This window comes from Pogona vitticeps, chromosome 1 (assembly GCF_051106095.1).
Source record: "Pogona vitticeps strain Pit_001003342236 chromosome 1, PviZW2.1, whole genome shotgun sequence".
NCBI classification, from domain to species: domain Eukaryota; kingdom Metazoa; phylum Chordata; class Lepidosauria; order Squamata; family Agamidae; genus Pogona; species Pogona vitticeps.
The window spans coordinates 180,478,675-180,500,722 of NC_135783.1; the positions used below are offsets into that span (position 1 = coordinate 180,478,675).

The following is a 22,048-nucleotide window of genomic DNA, read 5'->3' on the forward strand; positions in this document are numbered from 1 at the left end:
AGTCACGCTGGGTACAGATACTCTAAATTAAGTACAAGCACTATTTATGACAGAACTACTAAAAAATTGGGAACTTTCCAGTAGGGCTTATTATTCTTGATGAATATGTTAATGGGGCATTAGGTAGAAATCTTAACAGGTCAATGAACCATCCTAAATCACAATAAATACTGAGGAACAGAATGGTTCTCAGAAGAATTTTACAGATCAAATATTGGCAAAATTATAAATTATGCACACAAAGGTCAGTTGGACTTTGGGTATGGCAAGCAGGGGGCTAAATGTAGAATACTGCTATGATATATGTTAAAAAAACAGCTGCTGTTGTATCTCAAAAGCCATAAAGGCTTTTGATTATTTAGAGTGGTCTTACTTATTTGCCCTCTTTAAAAAAACAACAACAGGCTATACAGAAGCATTCATGCAATTTTAAACATGATTGTACAAAGGCTCACAAGTACAGGTTAATATCATTGCCTTGGATTCACAATCTATAGGAATAATTTCCAGCATGAAAGAGAGCTACAGTGGACCTCAGCTTACAGACGGCACGACTTACAGACTTTCTGAGTTACAGACTTCTCTGGCCGCAAAATTTAGGTTCGACTTGCAGCCAGAGAATCGACATACAGAGCAGAAAAAAAACCAAAATGGAACAAAAATGGAACAAAACCCAGCCGGTTACGAATTAATCAGTTTTCAATGTATTGTAGGTCAATGGAGACTCAACCTACAGACTTTTCGACCTGCAGCCACCGTACCAATACGGATTAATTCCGTAAGTAGAGGGTCCACTGTACCTCCTCTTCTTGCTTTTGTTTGCAGCTGTGATGGAGCCACCAACTGATCAAATGTGATATAATCCTAGGATACCTAGAATATACTGTACTGATGATCATGAGCATGTAGTTAGCTTATATACAGCTAATGGCATACTCAAAACAATCAAAAGAGCCATAACAGTTCTAACCTTGATTTTAGAAACATTCAGAAAGAATAGAAGTTTCAAGATAAAATTACTCAAAGTGAAAAGTATTCTGTCTGAACATCCCTTTAACAATACAAAATGAAATATAGCGATTTCCCACTAACATAACTATTCCATGTACCTTGAATATATACCTTAAAAATACATGCTGTTCTGTCTTTACTCCTGTATAGCAGAGGTTAAGAAACCGAGTACCAATTATTTCTACAGAATACTTAAAAATAGGTTTAAATCACTACCACTTGAACGAATCAATGAAAATGTGCTTAAGTGTTGACTGGATTGGGTCCACAGAATTTAAAATTTGTTATATTTTCCCTCACCACACACAATTCAGCAATGTATGTGAAAAGGAACATGTAGAACAGAGCTGCCTAAATCATTATCTGTACAATGTTAAAGTTTCTGACATTAATCGTTTGAAGTAGAATGTTCATTTAACCATTATACAGTGGTGCCTCGCTTAATGATGCTAATTGGTTCCAAAAACCCCATCGCTGTGGGAAAACATCGTTAAGCGAAACACCATTTCCCATAGAAATGCATTGAAAACCGGTTAATCCGTTCCAATGGGAACGGATTAGCATCCTTAAGCGAAAATCCCCATAGGAAACATCGCTAAGTGATACAATGTTTCCCCCAATGGAAAGCCATTCAAAAGCATTGCAGCCGGCTGCAATGCTTTTGAATGACTTTCCGATCTCTGTTTTCGCTCATTTTTAAGTGTCTTAAAATGTTTGAAACCTGTTTTAAATGCTTGGAATCAGTAGTGCACCTTGTGAAACCTATGCAAACTTAATTTGGCTCTGTTCTGAGTCTTCGTTAATTTTTGGTGATTTTTTGTTTTCCCCATTTAAATCCATTGAAGGGACAGTTCAATGGATTTAAAGGGGGAAAACAAAAAATCACCAAAAATTAATGAAGACTCAGAACAGAGCCAAATTAAGTTTGCACATCTTTCACAAGGGGGACTACTGATTCCAAGCATTTAAAACAGGTTTCAAACATTTTAAGACACTTAAAAATGAGCGAAAACAGAGATCATTAAGTGAAAATCCCCCATAGAGAACATCGTTAAACGATGCGGAAAATTCCTCCAAGAAACACATTGTTAAGTGACTTCTTCGTTAAACGAAGCAATTGCTAAGTGAGGCACCACTGTAATTACTTTCGAAAATGGCAAAATCAGTACCATGGACACTGCTGTCTCTGTGGAAGAGTGCAAGTGATATAGTGGCTTTATGCCAGGCACACAACAAGCTATGAGCAATTCCCACTGTTGCGAAACATTATAAATGAGGACAGTATTCTATGCTATATGGAAGCAAGGAGGAAACATAGATTTTCAGATAGCTCAGTTAAAAAGAGAAAAGATTCATTATCAAGACTCCCTAACATACTCGGGTTGTTCTGAAGCAATGACTTACAAAGTATAAAGGAACACTAAGCAAAAAAGTTCATAATTGTGACTAAAAGAAGTGTATGAGTGACTACTTCCGTGCAAAAAAAAAATGTTACTTGTAGGAGGAATCCAGCATACCAAGGAAAAAGCTACAAAAACATTCTTTATCCCTACTGTGTTAGGTTTCCATCTGAAAGGAGACCATGGAAAAGAAATGAGATTGGAGGAATGAAAGAAGGTAACAGAGCCTACAGACAGAAGGCAACAAAACCTACAAAAAAATTATTTTTTGGGGGAAATGGCAGACAGTAGTCAATTCTTCAAGTCTGCATCACAACTAGAAGAAAGGAGTATGCTACTAATCCCCCTGCTCAATCCTTTGAGGTATAAAGTAGGAGGGCAGATGTATTATCTGGGAAGTTTTCCAAATTCATTAAGTCCGAGGCATCAGTGGTTTCAGCATGCCCACTGCCAGAAGTGTGTCATGAGCAGAAAAACCTAGCATCTGGAGGGAACGGATTAAGGAAAATTAGGAACTCATCAGTGACTGCAGGTTTCTTTAGTAGCATGCCGCAACACATAATGTTTGCCAATGATATCAGCCAACTATTTGTGTCTCTATGGAACAGGGGTTCCCTCCTCCCCCCCCCGCTACCCTCCCATACATCTGGTGACCTCTCAACCAGGAACAGGGGCTGAAAAGTTTTCCAGACACTCACCGACTGGAGTTATGGAGCCAGACGCCCACAATGAGCGAACCCAGAACAAGTTCAAAAGCACTCTGCATCTTGAATGGCTTGGCTATGACATAACCAGGCTGACATACTACAGAGGCTCTCAGGGCCATTTCCCTGGCTCCCTTTGTTCAGAGGGCTTCCTTATTTTCTTGCTGTAGTAAAGTAAACATGCTTGAAAAAAGTATTTTCTTCTTTTTTTCTAGAATCCAGTCTAAGAATAAGGGAATTTTACAAACATATCCCATTAAGATTAGGCACTCTTTTTTAAAATTAGAATATTTCAGAGCAGAAATGCAAATTCTATTTGTCAAGCTTAGATCATTTGGGAATTTAGCATGTGCTTTATAGCTAGATATTGCAGTAAAGAGCTCTTTCTGTCTGAGTGCTTTTGATGAACAGAAATATAAATCAGGCATGATTTCCAGGGTTTTAAACTGTGTGGTCTCTTGCTGTCACATGAAAATATGTGGTCTAAATTTTTGTGTAAGTTCAACAAGAGACACCAGTAACAACAGAATATCTCAAACTGGATATAAGACTACATGTGTGGCTGCTACAGAAAATGGTTTCCCATGTAATAGGATGTGCCCTTTTCCTGACATAACAATCACCCATGGATCCCTGTTTTATGCAGGCCACTGTCAGCAAAGTATGGCAAGCTTTGTAAATACTCCATGGATAGTGTTTCTATCAACATTTTCATTATCAGGCTGGCACAAGGAAGCTGCCACAATCACGGAAGCTGCAGTGGGAGTGCCACTTCATGAAACACAAGTTGTAATAGGTTCTTGGTATACAGTTAAGAGAGATCATATCGAGGCTGGTATGAACTGGCAGCATCCATACCTAAACAGTACTTAGGAGAATCTGTTCCTCCAAAACAGACATGAGATCATGACTTCCTCTTGGCTCATTGGTTCCTTTGTTCCAGTGATTGCTATAAATGATTTCTTGTTATCACATCCTTTTATGATGCTTGAATCCTGGACTTCCATCTACTTTCCATCCCTTCATTTCACACCTCTGCTGCTAAGACATTTAAAATCAATTCCTCTTTCTCTGGGCTTTACTACACAGCGGACCCTCGACTTACAGACGGCTCGACTTACAGACTTTTCGAGTTACAGACTTCTCTGGCCGCAAAATTTAGGTTCGACTTGCAGCCGGAGAATCGACCTACAGCCCAGAAAAAACCCGAAATGGAACAAAAACAGCCGGTTACGGGATTAGTCGGTTTTCAATGCATTGTAGGTCAATGGAGCCTCGACCTACAGACTTTTTGACCTGCAACCCTTGCAATGAGGACTATGGAAGATGAAACCCACAAGCAGAATCAAAAATATAACCTCTGATGAAACTGCCAGTAACAATAGACAGCAGCACTTGGGCCTCATTTTTCCTCTGGGAGTAATAAAAACAAGAACTAAACACAGAGAGATTGAGAACATTAAAAAGAAGGGTAGTTTACATGGGTTTGCATAATTTTGCATCCCAGGTTCAGTTTTGGTACTGAGAACAGACGTAGATATAACGCTGTACGATCTGAGCAAAGTTCCCAGTATCTAGAGTTCCTATCTGTTACACATGTCCCATCCACCCTCACAAAGCTTTGTCACCAGATAGTATACAAATATTTCCAGCTTTGATGGAACTATCTGGGAAAAGTGATTTGACTGCCATCATATTCAATTTATTTTGCTCACCATGGCCACATATTTCCGTAAGGGTTTGTTAGAAAGGAATTTATAAGAAAAATCAAGACAGACAAGATATTCTGCAAAGACTTACTTTGAATAGTCCAAGAGGAAGCCAACATGATTAATGAACAGAGACAAGAAACTATAAAATGCAAGAAAACTTTCTTCAGAAAATGGACGGCTCGCCCAAATCAGAAGAGAAAGGCATGAACTCTGCCAAAATAATTTTGACTTGACAATAAAGCATGGCGTAGGATGCAAGAAAAAGAATCTGTCTAATCTATTGTTGAAAACATTATGACCAACAGTAAAAAAACCGTATTAAGATCCACCAGGAAAAAGAAACGAAAAGAAGGCAGTCGAACCATAAGATGGCAAATGACTGAGAAGATTTCTAAAGGAGACTAGGAGATCACAGAGAAGTAGAACTAGTTCTTTATGTTTGTCTTTATTGTGACAAACGTCGAACAGGCAACAATGCTTCCATCGATCTTCCAAGGCTTACTGTATGTTGGAAAGTACTGAATCCGAGAGATGTAGCAAGCAAGTGATTATGTTTTAGGGTTTGTTGGCAAATTAAAAACCAGCAAATTACCAGGTCCAGATGGCACCCACCCAAGAGTTCTCAAAGGAAAGAATTGAAACGTGAATTTCCTGGTTTTTTTAAAAAAGCAATTGGTTCCTAAACCAGTCTCTGTGCTCTGGGATTGGAAAGAAGCCAACCTAATGAGGTGTTTTGGAAAAGACAACTGGTGAAAGGCTAGAAGTGATAACAAGCCAGTTAGCTAAATGTCCTTCTGGGTAAACTGGCAGAAAACATAGGTCTTGCTGAGGAAAAATCAACTTGGCTTTTGCCAAACAGAAGCTGAATTTGAAAGGCATTAGATAAATTGATGGAAATTTATGGATCATTATTTATCAGCTGCTATCAGAGGAAGCAAACCTCTGGAAACCAGTTGCTGGGGACACTGAAGAGGAAGGCACTATTGAAATCATGTCTTCCTTGCATGCAACCCAAAAGCATCTAGTTGGCATCTATGGAAATGCAGTACTGTACTTTTTCTGGCCCAGCAAATGTTTCTTATGTTCATCCATTACATTTCTGAAGTCTAATCTAGCTCAATCTTGTTATTCATCTAAACTCATTTCTCCTTTGCTTTTTCTCAGTGTCTGTACAGTGGACAATCATCTTCTTTTGGCACCTCTGTAATATGGTTAATCATCTGCCTGACTCTTCCTCCTCATCTGCAGCATACGGTCACCATATTTAGTTTCTTCATCCAGTTATCTATAAAGTATAATTTCCTACTATAGGTACTACAGAATGCAGGCAAAATTATACGTCTGAACAGAAGATGTGAAATAGTACTTCATGAATTAGATTTAAATTAGAAAACCTACGGATTGAACTTTTACTGCTACTAACTGCATGTATGTAAGAAATAGTTTGCATTATGATATCTGACACACACTCGTACAAGAGCAGGAAATTCTTGTGTTCACATAAGGAAAAGATCATGACATGGTAGCCAGTGGACTCCTAAGAAGTGAAAAACAGCTGATATCTTAACTTGTTGAAATCAGGGGCTTCATGCCGTCTATTAGTCCATCCTTTGAGAAGGACTCGTGGGTTTAAAATCTATCTATATATTATGTTTTAGAAAATTAAAAGAAGAAGAAATAGCAAAGGATTCTTTCTTTTAGTCCATTTCACTAATTAATATGTCAAACCTCGTAAAGAAGGACTCATCAGCTTTTTTCCAGTACTGCATCATTTTAAAGAGCTGTGTCAGCAGAGACCTCAGCAGACAGTCAATACATATTAAGAGAGTCCAAAGCATTAAATCAAAACAAAAAAAAGGAGCTGTATGAAAAATGAAAATAAAGCAAATAGCTGTGAGGCTAATGGAATGCCATTTGTGACTTTGCATAAAAGGGGGGAAAGGGCAACATTTTCCACTACAAACAATAATCTGCACATACATTCTTCCCAGATATTCCATTATAACTACCACAATACACAACAGTTAGCTACACATTTATACCTTGAATTGAATTAAGAAAGACATCTTACGTGCTTTTGTGGGGAATAAGTTTTACCACTAATACCACTTCCCTGTATCAAGTTTGAAATTTTCCCCGCAGAAAGACAGTTGGCAGAATACAACAGAGATGCTGTCTAAGTGCTTTTGAACATAGTAGATCTACTGTGGCTTAAAAGTCTCACTACTATCTTAACAAAGATTAACCACTGTGTGTCCAAAGCCATAAAATCCCAATTTGGCAGTTGAGTGTCATTGCCTAGAACAAGAGTGGGCAACTCATAGTCCACAAGATGCCTATGACCTTCAGGGGTATTTTTGCACTGGTCAAAGCCATTCCAGATGCCTCCAGATTTATTTATTTTTTACTAAAACAAATGTTTGTTTTCACTCCTAGAGGGCTTCCTGGAGCTGTTGTTTCTGCATGATACGTTTTGCCTTCCTTTTAAAAAAATTATCAAAATGGAGGTGTGGAGATTTCCTTTTGTGCATTTCCTATTTACTTTTTCTTTTATGGCTGTTTGCGGCCCCATTCTAGGACTTCTGGAGGCTGAGGACAAAAATCTCAAAGTTGCCTGCCCTGGTCTGTAAATATCACCCACCTCAACTCAGTTTTATACTCATCGCATCCAGTTCACTTTGGATTTAATATTAAACTGCCTAGCTAGGTATAAGTACTTCATAAATATGGAGGGTTATTTCCTTTAGGCTGTTTTAAAGAGACAAAAGGAAAGTAGGGCCATTCTAACATCTCTGTTGAGATCCTCTCTATTGAGGTTTATTGGTAAATATTTTTGTGATAACCTTAACTGATGTACAATTTTATTAGCCTTAAAAGTGTTTGTTAGCTGCATTTAATTTAATTTAATTTAATTTAATTTAATTTAATTTAATTTAATTTAATTTAATTCATTCATTCATTCATTCATTCATTCATTCATTCATTCATTCATTCTATTTATACTCTGCCCATCTAGACCAAAGTCTACTCTGTGCGGCTAACAATAATAGAGATAATAAAAACATATAATAAAAAAACCCCAGCAGTAATATGGTCCAAAATATGAAAAAAATTATTCAAGTGATGATGGGAGGGAAAGCCTGCCTAAAGAGCCAGGTCTTAAGTTTGCTCTTAAAAACACCCAGACGGACTTCTGTCCAGGGAGCCAGACAAATTTCTGGGGGCAGACTGTTCCAAAGGTGAGGGGCCACTGCCGAGAAGGCACAGTTTCTTGTTCTTTCCCTCCGGGCCTCCCTCAGCATTCGGCCCCTCAGCCACTCTTCCTGGCTAGAACAAGTGATTCGGGTAGATCTAGGTGGGAGGAGGCGTTCCATTAGATATCGAGGTTCTAAACCATTTAGGGCTTTATATGTCATCATTAACACTTTGACATCAATGCGGAAATGAATGGGCAGGCAATGCAAGGCAGCCAGAAGTGGGGGGGGGGATATGCTGATATTTTCTTGTCCCACTGAGAAGTCTGGCTGCTGCATTCTGCACCATTTGAAGCATCCGTACCAATCTCAAAGGTAGCCCCACGTAGAGCATATTATAGTAGTTTAATCTTGAGACTACAAGCACATGGACCAGAGAGGTGAGTGCCCCGACATATAGATAGGGACGCAGCTGGACAATTCGCCAGAGATGGAAATAGGCAGATCGGACCACTGATGCCACCTGGGTTTCCATGGTGAGCGCCAGATCCAAATGGACCGCCAAGCTGCAAACCTCATTCTTCGTGGTGAGAGTCACTCCCCCAAAAGAGAGGGAGTTTCCCAAACCACCAATGGAGGGGCCACCCACCCTCAGGACCTCCATCTTGTCCATTGCAGTACAGCCTCCAGGCAGCGCTGAAGGGACGAAACGGCATCCACTGTGGTTGGAGAAAAGGAGATGTAGAGCTGGGTATCATTAGTGTACTGATGGCACAAAGCCCTACACCCCTGATGACCCCACCCAGCAGCCTAATATAGATATTAAACAGCATTGGGGTGGTAATCGAGCCCTGAGGAACCACACAATTGAGACTCCACAGAGCTGAAACCCTCTCCCCAAGCTGTACTCTCTGAGGACAGTCCTCCAAGAAGGATCGGAGCCAGGAAACCTCCAGACCACTGATTCCCAGCTTGAGAGCCTCCCCAGGAGGATACAGTGGTCAATGGTATCCAAGGTGGCTGAGATATCGAGGAGGACCAACAAAGATATTTTGCTCCTGTCGGCCTCCCTCAGCAGGTCATCAAACAGGGTGGCCAACGCTGTTTCCGTACCGTGGCGCGGCCTGAAGCCCAACTGGAATGGATCCAGGGCGTTTGTTAGTAGAAAGATGGATTACAAATGTACTAAATTAAAAAAAATAATCCATGGCAATTCCTTTCCTTCAGTTATTTCCATTTTCAAGCTGGTCAGTGTCAGAACTTTGGAAATTTCATTTTCCTTTCCCCCTTCTGATTCTTTTCCCTATCTGTTATACTTTGTAGACTCCAAGTGTCAGGCTAGGGACTCTCTTAATTGTATTGATTCTGTCTAAGCCATTTTTGGTGCCTTTGTGGTTAAAGAGCAAAGTGCATGTGCTTTAATTAATTATAAAAGTAAATATTCAAATTCTGGTGAAGAGCTGATTCTTTCTTAGGCTAACACCAGGCTGCCTACCACATCCCAGGCCTCTTTGGGAGTTACATATGCTTTGAGTCTGGGAGTAAAAATGCAAGTGATCCAAAAGACTCAGTGAAGAGCTGCTAGGAAGAGAATCACAATCTCCACTGCCTTTCTTGTCCTTACAAATGAAGCGGAGGAGAACACAGTAGGCTAGAATGTGCACTGGGGAAAGGGTAGTTAGTTTCTCTGCCGTTCAGATCATGAGAACCAGGCAGATACTGGGACAGATCTTACCTTATGATACAAACTCTCTAAACCAGTTCGTATTGAACAAGAATGTCTCAGTCTTAGCCCTCAGCTGCTGCTGATGGCATAGTAATACTGGTACATCATCAACATTGAAAGTATAGACTTAGAAAGAAGGTACAAAGCAAGAAGACGAAACATCCCTTTCTCAAAAGCCTCTACCTGTATGTGCCTCTGGGTGGGGAGGTAAGATGGGGAGAGTCAGAAAGAGAGAATGAGAGAGAGAGAGGGAGAAGTATGAATGAGAAAGAACTCACAGCCGGCTCTGATACTGATACTTTTCACTGATTATTATTTTTTGCACAGATTACCAGAATTCAGGGTTGGTATACAGTATTTGTTTCTCATGCTTCTGGACAACACACACACACACATATTGAAAGAGAGAGAACTTGAAAAGGTAATTTTGTTAACTTGCCGAGCAATTCTTTGCCGACTCTTGCGACAGAAACGGGCACTGTTCCAAAGTGAATTGACAAGAAGGGCTTTCATTTGTCTTTGGCAAACCAACTGTATCTGCAATGTCTGGAGACCTCCTTCTGAGTTAAAAACAAGGCACTCCTTTCCAAATGATGAGTCACTTCCTGAAAAGCTTTTCTTTGTCTGAGTTGTCTCCTCAGTAGGGACAGAGGAGAAGTTTCAGGTGCAAGAAAGAGGGAAGATATCAGCTGAGATCCTCAATCTCAAATAGCAAAATGTCTTTATGAGACAGAAGGAAAGAAGAGTGGAGCAGAAGAGAAAGGAAATCTTCCTTGAACTAAAGAGAGTTTCAAGAATAAAAAGATTAAATGCCATGCATGTGGTAAAGTGTTATTCACTGTTTTATGTTGTAAACTGCCCAGAATAGTGCTTTGCACTAATGAGGTGGTATATTAATTAAATAATATAGGGAGTTATCATGCTAATTATTAAGATTCATAAATGTCATAGCATGGAAGGCTACAGTTTTCTAATTTTTATTCAACCTACAGCTAAGGGTTTATTTAAGACAGGGATATTTCATATATCTTGATCCAGAAGATTGTTGTTTCTGTAGTGAAAAATCCTAAAAATGTTCTTCTAATTCTTTCTTGGCACAAATTATAATCTTTATGAAAATAAATCAACCAGTTTCCTGAACAGAACACAGGAATGTATTCCCAACATGCTAGTCTCTCTCCTAACACAATCAAAGGTTGTTCTGGCTATGGACAAGGTTCTAGTCAGTAGAAGGGTTAAATAAGCCACAGGACCATTTGCTATGTTACATGATCAGCTTGCATCCAAACCATATTAACTACTCAAAAGGGGAAAAGTAAAGAAGATGGAGAGGGAAGTAAATACTGTCAACACTGAATTTTTTTTCCTCTGCACAACACATGGATAAAGTGAACTGGAACTCAGGTTAAAATTCAGCTAAGATACTGACATAAGCAGCTATCATCCAGTTTCCATTCGAGAAAGATTCAGAATCAAATTCTGCATTTCCATAAATTATTCTGTGGTGTCCCATAGATATTCTACAATATATAACAAGAACAGATCCGCAGCTCAGAAGACATGCTTAAAAGCCCTCAAATGTTTTCCCCGCCCAGAAAAGTACTTCAAAGGCTTAGGTACCCAGTCCGGGGCTCAGCACTTGGTGAAAGGATGAAAGAAGCCTTATTTGCAGTTCTTTGCACATTCACCAAGTTTAGTCTTCAGACTTCCAGTATGAAACTTTGCTTGTACATCTGTATGTTCTGTACACTTCTCCCTTCTACAACACGGGGGTTAGGGGCACTGGACCCCCATGTAGTTCCATGTATAACTCTTATGCCCTCCAAAACATAACTACAAAGCATAAATAGTTAATTCACCCACACCCACACATCCCAGTTCGCTCTGTCGGGGTTCTCTTCCATAGCATTGACAATCCTTTCCATACAGTACCGTGTGTAATGAGCCTTAAAGGTCCTTATGACCCCCTAATCTAGAGGATGAATTAGAGATGTAGTATTTCAGTGCCTTCACTATTGAACTCATGGGGATCTGGTTGGCCAGGGACACAGTATTTATTGAATATTTATTGAATATTAATTTATTTATTGGAATATTAATTTATTAATTGATTGGGGAAAAAATCTCTGTATAACCAAGACTGTGTTAATCAGACCCACGTAATTCAAACGAGAAGTATATTATGTTATTATTCCCTCAGTTTTTACAACTTACTACCAGATAAGGAGACCTTACAAAGGGAACCAGCTTTAACCAGAGGTGTAGCCTAGGTTTGGTATTAGGATTTTTGAACCTGAGATTCATAGTAGAAAGCCTAGTGATGCAGCCTATGCTTGATAACTGAGCTTTCTGAGTACAGTTTTAATGAAAGAATGAGTTGGGAACCACTATAATCAAGTGTGTGTAGTATTTTAAGTAGGAGCGTCTGTGTCCAATACGGTCAGAATCCCAATGGCAGGGAAACCACATTTGAGGACAAAAGAAACCTATAGTGTTCCTGGAATTCAGCAAATGGCATTTAGGCCACACAGTTGCTATTGTGACATCCTGTTCACATGTAGTAATGTAAGCGATATGTGTGTTTGTGTGTATAGTTGGGCACTCGCTCACAATGAGAGCAAGCAATTCAGAGTAACTGTTTTAAAATACTAGGTCCCATCAGTTCTCTCAAGCTGACAAGCTGCCATGTCTGTCAGTATGGTATGGTTAAAAAACCGAAAGTCCTGTGTACTCCCCTGACTTCGAAGCGTGCCGTAGGTATGGCACTGAAACAAATATGTAATAGGACACCTAGGTTTCCCACTTCTCTTTAGACACACTTGGATTTAGACCAGATTATTTTTACAATCGGTTTTGGCACAAGAGCAAATGATCCAATTTTCTTTGAAATGCTAAGAAACAGACAAATCATACATTCTTTTCTGTGCACAGTCCAGGAACTACATCTTGGATTAATTATGAAAGGTCTGCCACAATAATTGTTAAATTACATTTCTGTAAACCAGATAGTATGTGCATCAGCACTAGCTGTTTCATTTGCACAGTATAATCAAAGTAAGGCCAAACAAGAATCTCTTACCTAGTTTGCTCCCAGTCAATAAACTAACGTTGCTTTCATCTGCCACTGGAGATAAATGGAAAAATAAATGGAGAAAGAAAAACACACAAAGATTAGATATTATTTTAAATTAGGCAATAAATAAGTAGACATCAGATTATTTTCCATATTTATTTATTTGTTTGTTTGATTTATTATTTCTGTTGTCTGACAAAATTCCTGTTAGTTTCTTATTTTTAATGCCTGACTGATTAAAAAAATATTGAAGTTCAGATCTGGTATTTCCTAGAAACCAAAGTAAAGCTAGGATTGTTTCTGATGCACATATAGACCAAAGTATCAATTCATACTGTATTATCTAAATACAGTATGGTATTGATTTTATTCATATCTTCAGGAGAACATTTGTTTTCAGTGTGTACTGCAGCTGTGAAGTTTCAGGTCTCTGTCTATCTCTTGTCCACATTCATCTGTTTCATATGATCTCCAAACTTCTTATTAGGGAATTTAGGCACCATTGCCCTAACCAATCTTCCCCCTGGACACAAAATTAGACCTCGTAATGGCTCCGTCATTTTAGTAAACAGGCTAATGAACCTCAAGTGACATTAAAGACATGTCATGCATTGTCCCTTTCCCTTATATCAACATGTTGCAAAATAGCTGGGGCTTTTGAATATCTGACCACCAAAATAGAAGATAATTTCAATCAATCAATCAATCAATCAATCAATCAATCAATCAATCAATCAATCAATCAATCAATCCACCCACTACCCTGTTTATATTTTAAATGTCATAACGGCAAGCCAGAATCATTTGTATCTAAGTGATCCATAGTCCTAAACTGGCTGGATAGCTAGGCATCTGGCTGCAGAATCAGAAGTCTGGAGTTTTATTCCTCAGCAGACATCCCCTGAGAAGATCCAGTCTGTGTAACTTTGGGTAAATTGCACAATATCAGAGTATGCCCAGAAAAATGGGAATGGTGAACCACTTCTGAGTACTCTCTACCAAGAAAACTGTGAAAATAGTCGCTGTAAGTCAGAACTGACTTGGTACAACACACAATGATTATTAATCCACAATCTTACCTATAGTACTTTCTTAGGGCAAATCTAGATATTATCAATCTATTTGTCATGGTTTGGCCTTCATGGACTGACTCCTTCAAATCAAACAATATAGAAGGCCCAATACAGGAAGAGGAAAGCAAATTCTTAATCCCAGTGCCAAAATAATGTATGCAGCACTACTGTCCCATGTAACCACAGGCATATTGTCATTAACACTGAGCTGTTTAACATTCAGAAGAAAAACTAGGAAGAGCATGGTAGAAATCTGTTTTAACACAATTAGTCAAGCCTCCAAGTGTATATGATGAACAGGCATCCCAGAACAAAAAGCTTTTAACATGATAAATTTGGCAGATCAAGATTTATTCATTATATTCAAGATGGTCACAGTATTTGTATATCTTTGTCACAGCCTGTGCATATGTGTGTGTGTGTGTTTTTCCCAGGGCAGGGGGGGGGGGACATAGAGAAGCTATGTTTAGATGAGTTATAACAATGGATTTGGACAAGCTATGGCACAATGAAAAATATCTACCATTCTTAAAACCTCAATAGAATTCACAAACAGTATGTAGATAACCTAACTGAAAACCTCATCTTAAAAAAACCCACAAATTCATCAGCCAAGATCCTGTTATCCAAACACACACACACACACAAACACACACACACAAATGCTTGCATGCTTTTAAGGATCTAAATAAATTGCTTTTCCTGATCTAAACATATTTGCAGGCAGAGGGGGAGGGAAATCAGTCCTTCGCTCTCCAGATGGATATTATCCTTACACAGCCCTTTCAATGTAATAAAGATACAGCACCATCAATTAATTTTAAGTCAATGATTGTGCCAATAACATGACTCCAGCAGCTCTTATTTCTCTACTGCAGTGTTCCCTCATCTATGGACAGTTGCACATTACTCACAGATAACATGTCAGATTCTGGCTCAAATCCATTGTTTTATGTACATTTTACAGCTATTTGTGGGAGCAAGCGCCTTCTCTTCTAACTGGATGCTCTTTCTGTCTGAAGCAATGAGCTAGCTTTACAGTTATACAGTGCAGTAAGAATTCACAGAACAAGCACTGAATTAAATTGCTCACAACACTAATGAGCCAGATTTTGAAATTAGAATGAAGACAATTTGGATCAGAAATTTCTTATTCAACCTCAAAAGTTAGGTAGGCCCCCATAACAGTGACCGAGCTGGTCAGATTCCTTTCACACTGTAAATCTCCCTATAATAAATGCCTGGATTGCTCTTTCTTGTATGGACAGGAAGAGTGCAGGATAAGTGGCAAAACCAGAAGCTCATTCTCACAATGCCAAACTTGCTTCAAGTGTGAAGGGAGCTGCACACTCGCACACATCCCTCTGTGGTTCTGCATTTGTTCTTGGAGAGGCAACCAACTATCACAAACCAGTTTCATTCCCACTCCCATCACACGGGCGCTCCTAAAAGCAGCTTGTGCTGTAGCTTGGGGGGAAATGATCTGCTGAAACAGGTGATTACTGGATTTAGATATTTAGAGGCTGAAAGCCTCTTTCTATGCAGCGTCTAGGATAATTTAGAAGCAGAGGGCAACATCTATCTGGAAAGAGATCACAAGAAAAGAGAAGAAAGGAAATGAAAAAGAAAAACTAAAGTAAAAACATTTATACCAGAGAGCACAGTGAAAACAGTGTGTGGACAAACCTTCACTTTATAGTTCACAAGAACATATTTCCATTTCTTTTTTCTCTTTGGTTAGGTGGCACATGGAGTTGTTAACAGTAAGAGAATGCAAATTGTTCCTTTTCCCCTTTATAGCACTCCCACCTCTCAATCGTAAGTAATGCACTGTTAATTAAGGCCATCACGGCTTATTTTACACATTTACTGCTACACCTCCTTCCTCACACACAAAATGAAGCAGATTAATCCTCCTGCAAGGGAACACTATAAAACATTAATAATCTAAATCCTAACAGAACTTGCAGCCTGCCATTATCATTTCCACTCAGTTTCCATGACATAACAGCTACCACTCTGTCACCAAAATGTCTAACTGAATCAGTCTAAGAATCAATAATAACATTGCCATTCATGTGCCACAACTCTGAGCCATTCCTGGATACTAGAAGGTAAAGGTTCCCCTTGACATTTAGCCCAGCCGTGTCCAACTCTAGGGCGTGGTGCTCATCCCCATTTCCAAGCCATAGAGCCAGTGTTTGTCCGAAGACAGTTTCTGTGGTCACATGGCCAGCACAACTAGACATGGAACTCCATTACCTTCCCACCAGGGTGGTACCTATTTCTCTACTTGCATTTTTACATGCTTTTGAACTGCAGATAGACCACAACCGAAATACTGTTGGAAACTGACTGGTAACCAGGAAGCTATCATTAAAAGGAAATTTTCTCCTAGCAGCTGGTTCTGGCCTGGCCACAGTATCTTGGATCCAATGGAGTTTCTGAACACCACCCCACATAGAATGCAATACAGTAATCCAACTGGGATATAACTAAGGCATGTGTCACTGTGGACAGCTTGGACATCTCAAGAATATATGTAGTTGGCTCAAGGCTGAACTCTATGATACCCTCAAGCTGTGACCCTGAGGTTTCAGGGGAGTTATAAGCTTATTTCTTTGTAATTTATTTATTGATAATAACATATCTCATTGGAACAATGGCATGGCTGTGGCTTTGAGTATGGCACCACAGTACACGGATCCGTCCATGACTGCTCTGGAACAATACTTTAGCAGCACCTGCAGTAAAATGCCTCTTCTCAGTTTCAGATTGTGGGGCCAGTGAGTGTTCCCCTGCTTGCAAGAATAGGCTGTCCACCTCCCCAAGAATATGGGCAGGATTCCTGGCCCGTACTTCACCTGTGAACTGGGGTGCCGGTGAGGGAGAGGCCGACGATGCCCTTGAGGCCACAAGCAGAGCCATAGCAGGAATGAGATTTAAGAAGGAAAGAGAAACAGGAAAGGAAGACTGTTGGGTGGACACTGTGGACTGGGAGGCGTGCAAGGCACAAGAGGTACTGCCACTAACCGAAAGAGGGATAGCTGGATGAAAGATGGACTGCTGCCACGATCCTGAGACTGGGAGTGGGGATCAAGCTGCTAGTGTCACCGGAGGAAGCTGCCCAGGTCCATCGGGACCAGGGACCAGGGCACCAGGAGTTTTGAGAACCAGCAACGAGCCCACAGTCGACAGAGGAGATAGTAAGGGCAAGCATCTCCACTGCAGAAAGCCACCCTACTCCCTCCCTATCAGCATCCCAAAGGATGGCCTCTGGCTGCCCCTCATTCCATGTCCTGTCATGCAGGAGAGATGGATTATGGAACTTACAAGATGGTGGTTGCCAGTGGAGACTATGGGAGGCCATAGTGGAGGAAGGGGCCTTCACTACACACTTCCAAGGGACAGCTGACTGCCTCCATACAGCACCTTTGCTGCAGCACACAGTGCTTGGCACATCGGAGGTTTGCCATTGCCACCCCCAGAGATTTTCCATGGCTGAGCTGGCATTTAAACACAGGTTTCCAGAGTCTGAGTCGCTACCTAATACACCACGCTGGTTCTCACCATAGACATATACAAAATAGTCAGGAACAGGCAAGGTTCATCAGGCAGCTGGGTTACAGAGAAATGGGACTGGTGTTCTTCTAGCAGCGCAAAAAGAAAAAAAAAGACGTGGACATTTTACGTATCCTGGTCCTTGGCCTGAAACCAGCTGCAAGCATTCTGAACAAATGTCAAGGTTTTCTGCTGCTGAGAAACCCTCTTAAACCTAGGGCACACACTTACACTCTTCTTAAAAATCTTCCCAATTTAAACATTAATATTTTTTTAAAAGAGACACCAATACGGGTTTCTATAACAATTCATGAAAAGCAAAAGGGCATGTTCCATTTCTTACTTTCTCATTTCAATACATAATAAATATTGCATTTCACTCATAAAATTTATGTGTACCTTGCAAATAATTTCTTTATAGCCTCACACACTTTTAATATATCTCTCTGCAAGTCAATATCTCCAGGGGTGGCTTACAGTAAAAAGACGGATATCACAAAAACCAAGCCACACAACAAAACCAATAATTAAATAAGAAGAATAAAAACAGGGAAGAGCAGAAGATAAAACTCCTTAAATACTAATACTGCTGGAGGAGGGATGGAGGAGGGGTGTCTGCCTGATATTGAAAAAACATTGATATGAACACCTGAGGAGGCTCCCTAAAGATTACTCTGTAAGGGTAGTGGCAGTCGTAAGGGGCACAGTAAAGAACTCCCACTGCACTTTGAAAGATATATGAATATAATTCACAATGCTAATGTGTTACTTGGCCTGCAGTGTAGATGTTTATATTTTTAGTGGGGACTTTTAGTGGGTGGGGAGTGTTTGGGGAATTTCATGTGAGTGCATGTGTCTGGTCTCTGGGTGTCTGTGAATTTCATTGTATGGGTATACTGTGTATATACTTACAATGACAATCAATCAATCAATCAATCAATCAATCAATCAATCAATCAATCAAAGTTTCCATGGCAAAGAATTGAAGAGGTGACACAAACTTGGTGTAGCTTCACTGTTTTACAGTGTCATGTCAAAGAATTCTTCCCTTCCTTTTTGCATTCCTTCTGGATTTCTTGGTATAAATATGAAAATAAAATAAAATAGCATTAATCTGTAATCACTGAGAACCAACCCAACATATTAATGGCTACAGTAAAATAAATAAATAAATAAATAAATAAATAAATAAATAAATAAATAAATAAATCTAGAGCTCATGCAAACTATGAAAAATTGATATAACATCCCAAGTGAGTAGAATTCTATGCAAGATCACAATGTCTGCTTCAGAAAATAATACATCCTCCAGAATATCCCAACATAAATCCTCAACAGTAACCTAGAAGAAACATAGGATTGGACCAATGCCAGGGCATGCAATCTTCTACTTGATCTGGATCCCAAGTTGGACTTAATGTAGACAGCAGAGCACAGCTGAATGGTTTCAGTTAAACAAAAATGCTAACATGTACAAATCAAAATATTCTTGGAAATCTGGTACAAAGAATGGCACAAAGTATTTTATTTTGGAAATCTGGTACAAAGAATGGCACAAAGTATTTTATTTTGGTTACAAAATGATAAGGTTTGAGTTCAGGTCTAGAGTGTCTCTGAAGGTGGAGATGCTCCCCAAGGGATCTGAATGTTGCAATTGCCCATGTACCTCTTGTGAGCTCAGCATCACATCTCTGTTCTGTTTTTGTTATGCCCCCACCATCTGTGATCATATCAGGCTTGCCTAAGCCCTTCAATTGTGCTCCTCCACTACAGCTTCTGCAAAATCGTGAGTTCAAAATTGGTCTCAATTGTTTTACAGTGGTATTACAAGTATCTACAGAGAAGCCAACTGACCTGTCTACTTTTGGCCTTATGCAGCTAAAAGGGAACAGGTCATTGTACAAGAGGTCTGCCACAAAGTCTTAACAGTGGGGAGGAGGAAGAGGGAGTTAGCAACCTGGTTTTAAAATGAATAAATTCTACCGACAAATGTTCTCTTGCAAATAAACAGAACGGCTTCTCCTTGTTGTACTAGGAATTTTTTTAATGACGTTTTTAGAAACTATCAATATTTTACTGTGGTTTGTTTTTCCATAAATGACTCCTCAACATCAGTTAGTACTTCAGTTGCTATTCCAATTAAAGATGACACAAAGTGGTCAAAAAACTTAGTTATTTGCCAATAGCAGCTAAATGTACAAGAGCACTTTCCTGCTCATATGGCTTGCTGAAATAAATGGGAAATATTAATCATGGCCAAGTTTATGCTACTGAGATATGTCGCATTCTATTTTTATACAGGATTCCTTCCAATTTCTCATGTGAACGAACAAACAACAGTAACACTTCACTTTGGAAGTTAAAGTGCTCATGAAAATGCCACTTAATGTAAGAATCGGAATATGACAGAAAGTATGTGTATACATTCACACAACATATACGTAAACTGTCATCTCTTACATTAACATTACCAGGTACTTTGCCTGAGATGATGTACAACAAAATAGCTATTCATTAATATTATTCAATTCCCTATTTAGCTGCAGGCTAAAGCTAACAGGGCTTTCGTGTTTTTGAATGCAATTCCCATGGCCATAGCTTTTGCAGATTGCTTATACAAGGGTTTTGTAGATATTGCATCTAAAAGTTTATGGAAAACAATAGGAGATATTAATATAAATAATAAAATGTTAGGCTTTTAGAAGTGATATTTATCTTCTGTTACAACTTGGAAAAACTCATTTTGTCATGCAGCTGGAGAAGAACACTGCTGCCCACGTGACCAGTTAATGCATTTTTAGTGCATAATGTAGCAATTATTGTCTATACAACTATCCTATTGTGCATGAATAGGAAGTGGCATCATCCTTACAATAAATTGTACAGTAATTAGCCATTTCCCCTCATTTCCTTTCTGAACTCTGATAACACTCAGATATATCATCTGTCTTGCTTATTTCTAAAAGTAACAAACCATCTGTACTGCTACTGTTTGAAATTAGAGGGACTGTAATGTTCAGGTCTGCAAAACCAAAGGCTAGATGTTCAGACCTTAGGACTGTTTGCTTAGGGTTACATTGCATTCTCTTTATGTGCCCTCTGAGATTTCATGCATATAGAAAGGATCTGTCAACTAGACCCCCATCCAGCACTATGAGAGAATAATACAATCAGTAAAACCCTGTCAAACAGAAAGAAAGTTTTAGCCACATGTCATTTTAGATCTTCACTCCAAGTCCATCCACTTTCTGCATCCACCCACACACACTCCAAATGAGTATCATAATATTAATTTACATAACTAATTATCTTAAGAAAGGAGCAGATGTCAAAAGGAATCTATAATTAACCAAGGGCCATCTTTCCTTGTTTTCAACTCATTCAGGTATAGTTAACTGTTAACAGACTGGCTAGTTTAGACAAACCATGTTTAGCCAAAATATTTATCAGGATAAATCATTTCAAAGGACTGAATCTTGCAAAAGGAAATTTCTGTATACTCTTACAAGTTGAAGAACTGGAGCCTAGGGCCATAACTGAAATAACATATTCAGATTTCATTTCATGTCTATGAGCTGGAATGACAAAGGAAGATATACCAAGGTGTGTGTTATCATTTTAGCAACTCAGCTTGGTGGCTTTTATGTATATTGAACCAGTGTAGGAAACACTATAGCAAAGGATATGTGGAAAGAATGGATTCACCACATGGTTTCCCTTTGTTAACGATAAAGTACAATAAAAGATTCATCCGGAATTCTAGCAGGGCTATAAAAAGCAAACACCATGCTAACATCCATCCAAACACTCCCCTCTTCTACCTGAAAATAATAATTACATTATTAAATAAATTAATAATTAAAACAATGAATATCATTATTATAAATTATAATTATTTATTGTTTAAATCAGTTTATTATTATTATTATTATTATTATTATTATTATTATTATTATTATTATTATTATTATTATTATTATTATTATTATTATTATTTTAGTAGTAGTAGTAGTAGTAGTAGTAGTAGTAGTAGTAGTAGTAGTAGTAGTAGTAAGCCGTCATCTGTGCCATCAGGAATAAAATTTTAGTCTCCCTGTTTAATGCGTTCCAATGGGGAAAAATCGTCATCATTTTGTGAAGGTCGCCCATAGGGCAGCCAGTTTGTGAAGCGCCGATCAGCTGTAAAAAGGGCTGTCCTGCAAAGCATCGGTCCCGAAAACATAGGGAATCCATTTTACAAAGCTGCCAATCAGCTGTAAAAATCATTGTCTTGCGAAAAAACGGTCCGCAAAACATGGACCAAATCATCGTCAAGTGAAAATCGCCCATTGGAATCACTGTTTTGCGAATCGCTATAGAGATCGCAGAACCTTATTGTCATGCGGATTCGTTGTTTTGCGAGGTCGTCGTCCAGCAAGGTACCACTGTTCTCTATTTGGAACTTTGTCTTGCCAGGTGATACCAAAAATGCGTCAGAGACAACAAATATGAAACATGTTCAACTTCCTCTCCTGCCGTGCACAAAGGGTCCAGGACTCACTGTAGTACAGGAGTGTGCTCAGGACACAGGCTCTATAGACCTGGATCTTAGTAT

The 22,048-nt window shown here is 39.2% G+C and overlaps 1 protein-coding gene across 2 annotated transcripts in view; it reads right to left on the reverse strand.

The window, feature by feature from the left end:
- Positions 1-22,048, reverse strand: part of PARD3B (par-3 family cell polarity regulator beta) — a 621,722-nt gene that overhangs the window by 316,577 nt on the left and 283,097 nt on the right. For both annotated transcript variants that reach the window (XM_072978456.2, XM_072978451.2), the window contains exon 16: positions 12,827-12,871. In XM_072978456.2, coding sequence (XP_072834557.2) covers positions 12,827-12,871 — 45 coding nt within the window. The remainder of the gene's footprint in view (positions 1-12,826; positions 12,872-22,048) is intronic.